Below are 12,377 nucleotides of genomic sequence, written 5' to 3'. Positions count from 1 at the left end.
CTGATATTTTCTCATATTTAGATGGCATTTTTGGCAAGAGTAACACAGAAATGATGGTGTGAGCTTCTAAGTATATAATATTAGAGGGTAAATGATGTTGATATGTTCTGTTTGTGGTGATGTTAGCTTTGATCACATAGTTAAGGTAATATCTGCCAAATTTCTTTATTGTAAAGTTTCTATTTTCCTTCTTTGTAATTCAATTATCTCATGTGGAGTTATTTTGAAACTTCGAAAATATCCTGTTTCTCGTCATACTTTTACTCACTAATTTTTGCATCCGTTGATTCTCTCCTGCAATAATAATTACTGTGGGGCTTCCCTGGTGGCGCAGTGGTTGAGAATCCGCCTGCCGATGCAGGGGACACGGGTTCGTGCCCCGGTCCGGGAAGATCCCACATGCCGCGGAGCGGCTGGGCCCGTGAGCCATGGCCGCTGAGCCTGCGCGTTCGGAGCCTGTGCTCCGCAACAGGAGAGGCCACAACAGTGAGAGGCCCGCGTACCAAAAAAAAAAAAAAATTACTGTGGTGTTTGTCTAATGTTGATTTTTCTATTTTTCATCATTCCCTCTCATTTATTCATTTGGTGAATTTTTAAATTCAGTTACTGTAATTTTCAGTTTGATTCTTTTAAAAAAGCAGGCATATGACTTTTTTGGACTCAACTGGAAAAATCTATTCTTCGATAGCAGCTGAAATCTCAGTTGTTTGTCTTTAGCTGAGGCACTTGGAGTCTGTCCCACACATATATGGTACCAGGGTCATTCAGATATTTATAAATAATTTAGGGGATCCTCCTTTCTGGCTCTCTCCTTTTTGAATATCATCCTTACATTCTAGCAGTTGTCTTTGCCCCAGATTCTGTCTTCTGGTTCTTTAGGCCAGAAGAATTGCGGATTTTCTATAGTAGTTCTAGTCATCCCATGTGGTACCAACTGTGACCTGCCCTCAGGCTAAAAGCCATAAAACCAGGAAACTCACTCAATGCTGTTCCTTCTTCTAAGTGTCTATTCCAATCAGAATTTGTCTGCTTTTGACTGGTCTCTAGTACCTTCAGGTAGGTTTTTTTCATGCTTTACCCAGAGATTATACTTGTCATCTGCAGGAGGGTCAGTCTGGTAGGAGCTTATTCAATAATATCTGAAGCAGTACTGGATCATCTGTATGATACTGATTCTTTCAAATATGTTAAGACCTGTTTTATGGCCTAGTGCATAGTCAATTCTTGTAAATTTCCCATGTGTGCTTATAAAAAATGTATATTCTCTAATATTACCATGCGGTTCTATCTATGTGCATTAAACCAAGTTTGTGAATTGTTTTATTCAGCTTTGTACATACTTAACAATTCTGTCTGCTTTACCTACCACTTGAAAGCACTGTGATAAAATCTCCACTATGATGCTGGATGTGTCAATTTCTCCCTCAAGCAGTCAACTAATGACTCTAGGTGACAGTAATAATAATGATGATGATACTATTTCATATGACTGCAGTAGAAGGGCAATTAGAGTTATAATCTGACCCATATTCTTTCACTAGGTCAATTTTGAATGTAGCTTTGAGGGTAAAGTTCTACATCAGTTACAATATCCTTTAACTGTTCTCACCAAACTTACATTAGCCGTGTGTCATGTTATAATATAGTAGAAAGAAGGTTAGGTTGGGATTTTGGAGACCTGAATTTGAATCCCAGTTCTACTGGTAACAGGCTGTGAAACTTTTGGCTAATATCCACCCTATACATCTCCCATCCTCTCCTTTTTTTTTTTTCTCCCCCGCGGTTTGCGTGCCTCTCACTGCCGTGGCCTCTCCCGTTGCGGAGCACAGGCTCCGGACGCGCAGGCCCAGCAGCCATGGCTCACGGGCCCAGCTGCTCCGCGGCATGTGGGATCCTCCCGGACGGGGCCACGAACCCGCATCCCCTGCATCGGCAGGCGGACTCTCAACCACTGTGCCACCAGGGAAGCCCCTGGCCTTCTCCTTTTTTGAGTTCCACTGTCCTCATTTGTAAAACAAGGAGGACTGGACTAGACTAGATACTATGAAGGCCTCCTCTCTGATATACTCTGTATCAATAAGCTATATAGCCTACTAGACACAGAGTTCACATTATTGATGAAGAAAAGGGTAGGGTGTCCTTGACATGCTGAGCAAGTGCCACATAGTGAGGAAAGGAGAAACAAGATGCAAGTGGTATCAGGAAGAGCAATATTACCAGTAGAGAGTTGAAGGATTTCTGCTCCCTGTAATTAACTATTAAGTCCATGTTCTGGCTCCTTGGTACAAAGAAAACAATGTGGTGAATGGCCAATTCCAGGCCTTTGCTGCTGTAATGAAAATGAAATAGGCACCTGCATGGCTCTGCACACGACTCAGTGAAAAATGATCCCCTTGCTGTAAGGCTGCACTTATATTTTCTTTGTTTGTACACAGGGCTTTCTTGTCACATTCTGAAGTGCTCACCAACAGTTTCTTTGATCCAACAGTACCATATCAATTATTTAAGGTTTGTACATCACTTTTCAATTAACAGTTTCCTTGGCTCCAGAAAATATATACACACAATTTATAAGAGTATTCTTTAAATATTCCATGAGGAACAGGTTACTATGAATTAAAAATAAGAATGCTAATAAAATATGTAATGCCTTTTAAAGTGCAATGAAACATCAAGAAATTAGAAATCTTTTAATTAAATGCTTCTTCAGTGTATCTTACCCAGGTGACAATATTAAACATGTATAAAATTAAAGTCACAAAAATGTTACTTTATCTCATTTGTCAACTCAATAAAGTGAGGACACATCAATTTAGGTTATAGGAAGGGATGTACTGGACAGGGACTCAGGAGACTAGCATCCAGGTCATAGTTCTATCACTAGGTAGTTGTATGATCTCTTTGCCACATCTCAATTTACTAATCTGTAATATGGACTATTTAGAATTTGTTCAACATTAAAAGTCTATCAATATATTTTCACAGCACTCAGTAGAACTTGTACTGGTCTTTTTTTATGGTAATAAACACAACATAAATTTACCGTCTAACAATTTTAAGTATACATTACAGTCTAATTAACTATATGCACAGGGTTGTAAAACAGATCTCTAGAACTTTTTCATCTTGCATGACTGAAACTCAATACCCACTGAACAGTAACTTTCCACTTCCCCTCACCCCAGCTCCTGGAAATCACCATTCAACTTTCAGTTTAATGAGTCTGACTACTTTAGATATCTCACATAAGTGAAATCATGTAGTATTTGCCCTTCTGTGACTGGCTTATTTCATAAGATTCATCCATGTTGTAGCATATGGCAGGATTTCCTTATTTTTAAAGGCTAACCAATATTCCAGTGTATGTACATACATTTTCTTTATCCACTCATTTGTCAATGGACATTTAGGTTATCTCCCCCTCTTAGTTACAATGAATAACGCTACAGTGAACATGAGAGTGCAAGTATCTATTTGAGATTCTAATTTCAATTCTTTTTGGGTAAATACCAAGAAGTAATCCCATATGGTAGTTCTATTTTTAATTTCTTGAGGAACTGCCATTACCGTTTTCCAAAGCAGCTGCACCATTTTACATTTCCACCAGCAGTGCACAAGGGTTCCAATTTCTCCAAATTCTTGCCAATACTTGTTACGTTCTGTGTTTTTGATTTTTGCATATTATGTATTTTGGATATTAACCCTTCATCAGATATATAAGTTGCAAATATTTTCTCCCACTCTGAAGTCTGCCTTTTCATTTTGTTGATTGTTTCATTTGCTGTACAGAAGCCGTTTAGTTTGATGCAGTGCCACTTGTTTATTTTTGCTTTTGTTGTACTTTTGGCATCATATCCCCCCAAAAAAATCCTTGCCAGGACCAATGTCAAGGAGCTTTCTCTTCATGTTTTCTTTTCGGAGTTTATGGTTTCAGGTCTTACATTTAAGTTTTAAGTCCATTTGGAGTTAATTTTTGTGTTTTGTGTAATTTTTGTGTATGGTCCCCAACCTTTTTGGTACCAGGGACCAGTTTTGTGGAAGACAGTTTTTCCACGGACGGGGGCGCAGGGGCAGTGTGTGTGTGTGTGACGGTTCAGATGGTAATGCGAGCGATGGAGAGTGGCAGATGAAGCTTTTCTAGCTTGCCCGCCACTTACCTCCTGCTGTGCGGCCTGGTTCCAGGGGTTGGGGACCCTTGGTGTAAGATAAGGGTCCAATCTCATTCTTTTGCATGTGGATATCCACCATTTCCCAACAGCATTTACTGAAGATTACCCAACAGCATTTATTGAAGAGACCACCTTTTCCTTTGTGTATTTTTGATGCCTTGTCAAATCTTAGTTGACTGTATATTTGTGGGTTTAACTTCTGAGCTCTCTATTCTGTTCCGTTGGTCTATGTGTCTGTTTTTGTGTCAGTTTGCTTTAATCTTAATTATTTCCTTCCCTCTGCTAACTCTGGGCTTAGTTTTTCTTTTTCTAGTTTCTTGAGGTATAAAGTTGTTTGTTTGAGATCTTTCTTCCTTTTCAATGCAGGCATTTATTGCTATGAACTTCCCTCTTAGCACTGCCTTTAAGCATCTCGTAAGTTTTTGTATGTTATATTTTAATTTGTCTCTAACATACTATCTAATTTCTCTTTTAATTTCATTCTTTGATTCACTGTTTTTTTCATGAATTTGTTTAATTTCCACATATTTGTAAATTTTCCAGTTTTCCTTCTGTTATTAATTTCTATTTTCATTCCATTGTGGTCAGAAAATATACTTGGTATGGTATCAGTCATCTTAAATTTGTTGACTTGTTTTGTGACCTAACATGTGATCTATCCTGAAGAATGTTCCATGTGTGCTTGAGGAAAATGTGTATTCTGCTGCTGGTGGGTGGAATATTTTGTATATGTGTATTAGGTCCATTCAGTCTATAGTGTTGTTCAAATCCTCTGTTTACTTAATGCTTTTCTTTCTAGATGTTTATCCATTATTGAAAGTGGGGTATTGAAATCCCTTACTTTTACTGTGTTACTGTCATCTTCAGTTCTTTTCAATGCTTACTTCTTATATTTCAGTGCTCTGATGGGTGCATATGCATATATATTTACAATTGTTATACCTTCCTGAAAAGTTGACCTTTTATTACTATATGATGTTGTTCTTTATCTCTTCTGAGAGTTTTTGACTTCAAGTCTACTTTGTCTGATATAGGCATGGCCACCTCTGCTCTTGTTTGGTTACCATTTGCATGGATTATCTTTGTCACTTCTTTCACTTTCAGCTTACATGTGTCCTTAAAATTAAAGTGAGTCTGTTGTTGACAAATGATTTTGGTCCATTCAGCCACTGTATGTCTTTTTACTGGAGAGTTTAATCTAAATAGATTAAACTTTAAAGTAATTTAAAGTAATTTAAACATTTAAAGTAATTATTGATAGAGAAGGAACTACTATTGCCATTTTGTTAATTATTTTCTGTCTTGTAGTTATTTTGTCCCTCATTCCTCTCCTGCTGTCTTGCTTTGTATTGTTGATTTTTTTTTTTTTTTGTAGTAACATGCTTTGATTCCTTTCTCATTTTCTTTTGAGTATCTTCTATAGGTATTTTCTTTGTGGTTGCCACTGGGTTTACATAAAACATCTTATAGTTATAATAATCTATTTCAAGCTGATAACAACATCAATCACATACAAATATGCTACATTTTTACTTCTTCCCCTAATATTTTATGTTACTGATGTCACAAAATACATATTTTATATCATGTATCCATTAACATACTTTTATAGTTATAGTTATTTCTACACTTTTGTCTTTTAATTTCTATAACAGAATTAACGGTGATTTAACCACCCTCCCATTACAGTATTACAGCATTCAGTATTTGTCTATATATTTATGTTTACCAGTAAGCTTTATACTTTCATATGCTTTCATGTTGCTATTTAGTGTCTTTTTGTTCCCACTTGAAAGACTCCTTTTAGAATTTCTTGTAAAGCAGGTCTAGTAGTGGTGATGAATTCCCGTAGCTTTTATTTATCTGGGTAAGTTTTTATTTCTCCTTCATTTTTGAAGGATAGTTTTGCTGGATATAGTATTCTTGGTTGATCTTTTTTTCTTTTAGCATTTTGATTATAACCTCCCACTCCCTTCTGGCCTGTAGTGTTCCTGGTGAGAAATCCACTGATTGTTTTATGAGAGTTCCCTTGCATGTGACAAGTTGCTTTCCTTTTGCTGCATTCGAAATTCTGTCTTTGACTTTTGATAAGTTGATTATAATGTGTCTCTGTGAGATTCTTTGGGTTCATCAAAGTTAGGATCTGTTGGAATTCTTGAATTTGTATTTCCTTTCCTTCACTAGATTGGGAAATTTTAGGTCATTATTTATTTAAATAAGCTTTCTGCCCCATTCTCTCTTTCTCTCTCCTTTTGGGACTACCATAATACAGACATTGGCCTACTTTACAGTACAGCATAAGTCCCTTAGGCTTTTTTCATTCTATTTTCTTTTTATTCCTGACTGGATAATTTCAAATGACCTATCTTTTAGTTTGATGATTCTTTCTTCTGTTTGATCAATGCTGATCTTGAATTCCTCTAATTTTTTTCAGTTCAATCATTGTATTCTTCAGCTCCAAAACTTCTTTTTGGTTCTTTTTATATTTTCTACCTCTTTGTTATTTTCATTTTGTTCATATATCATTTTCTTGAGTTCATAGAACATCTTTATGATGATTATTTTGAATTTTTTGTCAGGTAATTCATATACCTGTTTCTTTAGGGCTGGTTTTGAAGATTTATCTTGTTCTTTGTAGGGGCCATGTTTCCCTTTTTCTTTGTGTGTCTTGTAACTTTGTGTTGGGATCTGCACATTTGAAAAAACAGGCACGACTTTTAGACTGTACATACTGGCTTTGTAAAGGGGAAGACACCAATCACCTTGACTAGGGAATTAGGCATTCTCTGACACTTTTGTAGGTGATAGGACTTCTCTGGGCCTGCGTGTGCAATTCCTCAATTAGAAAGGCTTGCTGGTTTCTATTTCAGGAGATCATAATCTCTTGCTCCCTCTGGTGTCTGCCTGCAGCACTGCAAGTTCTCTGGTTCTCAGAAGCAAGCTGCCTTGCTCTCTCTTGTTCTCAGGGGCTGCCAGGCATCCAAAGTATGCCAATTTCCTGTCAGTGCCGTAAGTCAGGTGAGACAGATACAAGTCCCCTGGCAGCCGTCCAAAAAGCCAGAATGCAGGACTCACACTCAACTCTCCTCCCTCCTAAAGGGGAGAATCCATGGGCTGGGGTATTATCTTCCAGTGTGGAGCTGTGCCAACTTGAGAGAGGAGCGATCATGAGTAAAGCAACAGTTCTTCTCACCCACATTAATGTGGCTTTTCTTGGCTTTGAGATCATCTGGGGTATTGCAGTATCTTAACTGTTTCCCAGAGTTCTCATAATGGTATATTAGTCTGTATATAGTTGTTAAGTATCTCTGTGGGGAATGAGAACTGGGACTTCCTACTTTGCCAGTTTGCTCTTTTTCACTGGTCCTTTTATTGCCTTCTAATGTGCATGTCTGGTCTCCTCAAGGAGACATTTTGAAGGTAGAGGCCTACTTTTCTATACACTGAAATGATTTAGGTACAGAGAAGATTCTTAACAATTACTTATTGAATGAAATCTGCTTTAACATATTTTAAAGTTTTCATACTTTTTGGAAGATAATACATCTCTGTTAGCCTTCATCCTAGATCATGCCTGTCTAAATGTACTGTTTTTACAGGGCTCCAAATAAATTCCTCAAGACATTATCTTAAAAATCCTACTTTGAATCTTTGCTGCAAGAAAAAGCACATAATTTTACAGTGCCACATATGCTAATTTAGCTTTTGTAAAAATCATAATCCAGAACTGTAGAATTTCCACCCTTCCTCAAGGCATGGGCAAATACAATTTCTTCCTGAAAGCCTCTCCAATGCTCCAAGTTAGAACTCATTCATTTATTCATCAAATATTTAACAGGCACCTCTTATGTGCCAGGCACTCTTTTAGGCTGTGTGGGCTACTCTGTAGCTCTGATTATGTTACAGAACTTCTCATAACTTTTCTTTAATGGTAATGTATGTAAGTTGTTCCTTCTTCAACTGTGGGCTTCTAGAGGGAAGGAACTGTGTCCAATTCACCCCTGTAACCCTGGAATCTGTACAATGCTTTGCACATAATTGAGATGAAACACAAGAGTGCTAAAGCAAACTCCAAACAGCTAGACTGTGGGAGAAGAAAGTCTTCTAAACCATCTCAGTTTGCTGAAGAACCAGAAAGGCTGAAGTGCCCTATAATCAGGTGTCATATAAATTCTACCAGATATCAATTACTTAGCTTCTTTCTAATCCTTCTGGAAAATGTGTTGATGACTATTTTCTATCCTTTACTTAAAGGGTACTAACAAGTTAGTGATCCATATTTCAGTTACATGTATATCAAAACAAGTCAGCAATAAAAATGGAAATGCACTCAGGTGATTTCCAGAAATGTAAAAATCACCATCACTAGCCACCATCACCCTCCACTTCCCCAACTTAGAAAACATACCCTCCTACCCAACTATCACAAACTCTATCACAGCAGTATTAGAATTGACAACTGGAGGATAAAAAGCCAAAAGAAACAGCAGAAACCAGAAAGTGCCACATATAGGAGGGATAAAATGTGTTTGACAAACTAACGTCCCAGGATCCTAGTTCTAAACTGAACAAAATAAACATAGAATGTGGTGAAATCCACTGGTTGGGAGATTAAAAGCTTTCTGAGTGTCAAGAAACCTTGAGGTCACAAGTAAGGGAGTATTATTCAAAGAAAACTGGGGATTTCAAAATACAGGGAGAGGATCAAGCTACTTTTACAAGCTCCTGGCACATAGTAGGCACTTAGTAAATGAAAGCTATTGAGGAGCTAAGGTCTAGCTCAAATGTCCCTCCTTTGTGATATCCCAGGGCAAAGGCTACTGAGCTCCTTCCTCTGTGCTCCATTATACTCTGTACAGGTTTCCAACACACCATTTGTATATGTAATTTACATGTCTATTCCCACTCCTATGCAGGAATTTCCTGGATGGTTGGGATCATGTCTTATGCTTCTCTGGAACTGGAAATAGTAGGCGCTTACAATTATTAAGTGAGAGAATAAACAAACTACTTCATACAATAAGAAGAGGTTTTGATCAGAAAAGAATGAACAGCCAGGATGGAAGATCTTGTCTATAAGTCTTCTTGCTCATTCCTTCACATTTCAAATGTCTCTTTTGTTACCTGTTCTGTTCAAAGTACATTTATGTATCTTCTTCCATTAGCAATATAGAATAGGTTTCACAGAGTAAATTCTTCCAGATGATGCAGCATGCAACAGTGGGAGAGCATGGGGTTTGGTTTTTTAGTTTTTACTTCTTATTTTGAAATAATTTTAAATTGGTAATGGAAGAATATAAATTATATACTTTGAACAGGACAAATAACAAAAAAGAATGGCTTTTAAATGTGAAAGAATATACAAGAAGACTTAAAAACAGGATATGATGTAAGAATAGTAGAGTTCTCTTCAGCCAGTACCCCTACTGTTAACACCTTACAAAACCATAGTATAATTACCGAAAGCAAGAAGTGAGCCAATAAAATTAACTATTCTATAGACCTTATTTGAATTTTCAAGTTTTCTCACTAACATCCTTTTTCTGGTCTAAGATCCCACATTACATCTAATTGTCAGATCTCCTTAGTTTCCTCCAGTCTGTGACAGTTCTCCAACCTTTCCTTTTCTTTCATGACACTGACACTTTTGAAAAGTACAAGTCAATTTTTGTGTAGAATGTCCCTTAATATGGGTTTGAAAGACATATGTTGGACTCTTGACTCTGTGACTTACTATCTATGTAGGCTTGGGCAAGCCAACCTCTCTGGGACTCAAGTTTCCTCATCTGTAAAATGATATAATAATACTGACTTTCTGCTTTAAAAATTAAATGAAGCAATATATATTAAAATACCTGGAATATAAAGCCATACCACAAATGCTAAGTCTTTTCTCCTTGCCCCTGCCTTTCAACTATTTCTGACAGAATTTTGCTAAATGTGTAACCCGTATTTCAATGTCTTCTTTTATAGATAAAACCACATATAACTTAGCCCTCAAGTGATGACTCAGTGTCATCACTATAAAGAGCCATTATTGCACTGTGTAACAGTTCTAGGTCTGTGTTTTATGTTCTCTCTCACTGCAGTCCCTTCTCATTGTCAGTATACCTACGTGTAAGGGCCCCATCATTTCCTTTCTGATTTTCAGCTTGAAACATATGGGGTTCCATTTATTTACTTATATATTCATCAAAGACATACTGAAGCTACTGTGTCAGGCCCTGTGTTAGGCTCTCGGAGAAAGTGATAAATTACCTCCTGTCCTCCTTGATTTTATGGCTAGTTGGGGAAATGGACAAGTATACAGTTAATTACAATTCAATGTGATTAATTCTATGAATGACATAATGCAGAGGAGCATATAAGAAGAACACCTAACCTGGACTTGGGGAAAGAGTCAGGTTGGGGAAGGTTTCATAAAGAAGGTACCATTATGTCTCAGTAAAGGTCTGCAGAATGTGTAGAAATTAACCAGATGGAGAAGGAAAGAGAGCAAAAGGCACACAGTTTAAGAAGAGCTATTAGAAATACGTGCTGAGTAAAAGTAGATCGGTTCTGAAAAATAAATCTCCCGTGTTATAAACTTGCAGCTTGAGAGCGATTTTGTGCCAATACCTCAGGAGCTCAGAAACTTGACCAGGAAAATTCTGGCCCCAGGGCTGTGTTCTGGAGACTGCAGTTGACAGGCCTAAACCTTTGGATATTATGCTGAGCTTACCTCTTTCAACATCTGTGAACTGAAGTAAAATTTAAGGCTACAATTGGCTGCTTGTTCCCATTTCAAAAGTATAACAGGTTTGCCCCTTTCTGACAGAGGGGTTTCTTGCTTCAAAAAATATATCAATGGTCATCAAAAAGTCCTTTTTAAACTGACCCTTTTAACTGAGCTGGTAAGAGAGGTTTTGAGACTTTCCCAGCTGTCTTCCCTTCTACAGCACTCATTCCTACGGCCTCAGGGGTTTGCCTTTGAGCCTAACTCATTCCAAAGCCCTAGTCTGACCATGTAAATTTATGATGTCAGCAAGTGCTACAAGTATATTAGCCATCAAATACTGGAACTTAGGAGAATGCAATATAAGATTTTCAAATTAAGAGGCTTTTCTGCCAGTTCCTATTTTACCCTCCCAATCAACTTCACTTTTTTTTTTTTTTTTTCCAATCTGAAGAGTAAATAAACTTTTAGTTTTCTCCACAGGGGATATTTCTCAAACTTAGCTTCTTCTAACTCAAACCAATAATATTACATACCGTCAACTGGTGTATGAGGAGGTCCATTAAGAAGGTAATCTTGTTACTAAACAGAACATCAGTGCAGTTTTCTGAACAGTTATTGCAGGTGAGGTTGTAAACATTGACTGCATTGCAGAGAGACCTAACAGAAGGAGAAAAACACCACTTATAAAACCCGTGCAGCTCTTCTCTAAACAATTTAAAATATATAAAATGAATGGTATAAAAGCAACAGGCATGGGATAGAAGTCACTCTAAAAAAAAAACAAGCCAAATATTACTAGGTGCAAGGTCCATCAGCTAGATATAAAAACTTGTAATTTTTATCCACAGCCCAGTGTACATTAGTAACTAATTCTTGCCTCTTATTAATTTCTTAGTTGCAGCAGCAGGCAATGGAAATGTACTTACCAGTCTACTGACAAGGTCTTAATAATCTAATCTTAGATATTACCCAGGAATTTTGGGATCTAGAATTCTTCGAATAATACCAAGAAAAAAAGGTCTGCCAAAGCTCCTGTTGCTAGATATCCTGGTCGACAAGGGCAGATGATGGAAGAAGGGAGCACACACGAGGAGAAACTAGAGGCTTTCCCTGTGAGACAAGAACTGCAGAGTTCTGGGGAGTGAGCACCACACCTGCTCTGAGACTGAGCAGGGGAGAACCTAGAGAGTAAAACAGTCTAAGGTCAAGCCCATCAAAGAAATGTTTTTTTTTCTTAAGGATTAAAAAATTATATGCCACTGTTCAAAGAAACATTTGGAGTAACACTCAATGGGTAGTCTTCTGAGTGCTTTGAAAACTGTGATTAACCTGCATTGCCTGAGTGATCAATGTTGATTCCTGCCTGTCTGACTAAATCTCCTGCTTAAGTCCTATGTATAAGTGTTTTGATTTAGTCCCTTACAACCAATCCTCTAGAACAACAATTCTTAAAGTGTGAACCATGGCCCAGTAGCATCAATATCACCTGG

At 37.4% G+C, this 12,377-nt stretch overlaps 1 protein-coding gene across 4 annotated transcripts in view; it reads right to left on the bottom strand.

Annotated features, from left to right (window-relative positions):
• The window catches only part of SCAPER (S-phase cyclin A associated protein in the ER), a 499,446-nt gene that overhangs the window by 112,262 nt on the left and 374,807 nt on the right, over positions 1 to 12,377 (bottom strand). For all 4 annotated transcript variants that reach the window (XM_067029410.1, XM_067029411.1, XM_067029413.1 and 1 more), the window contains one exon: positions 11,421 to 11,544. In XM_067029410.1, the coding sequence (XP_066885511.1) occupies positions 11,421 to 11,544 (124 nt within the window). The remainder of the gene's footprint in view (positions 1 to 11,420; positions 11,545 to 12,377) is intronic.

The sequence above is a fragment of the Kogia breviceps genome, chromosome 3 (assembly GCF_026419965.1).
Source record: "Kogia breviceps isolate mKogBre1 chromosome 3, mKogBre1 haplotype 1, whole genome shotgun sequence".
In the NCBI taxonomy this organism is placed as follows: Eukaryota; Metazoa; Chordata; class Mammalia; order Artiodactyla; family Physeteridae; genus Kogia; species Kogia breviceps.
Note: the sequence above shows the minus strand (reverse complement) of the source record. Positions and strands in the feature narration are given on the sequence as shown.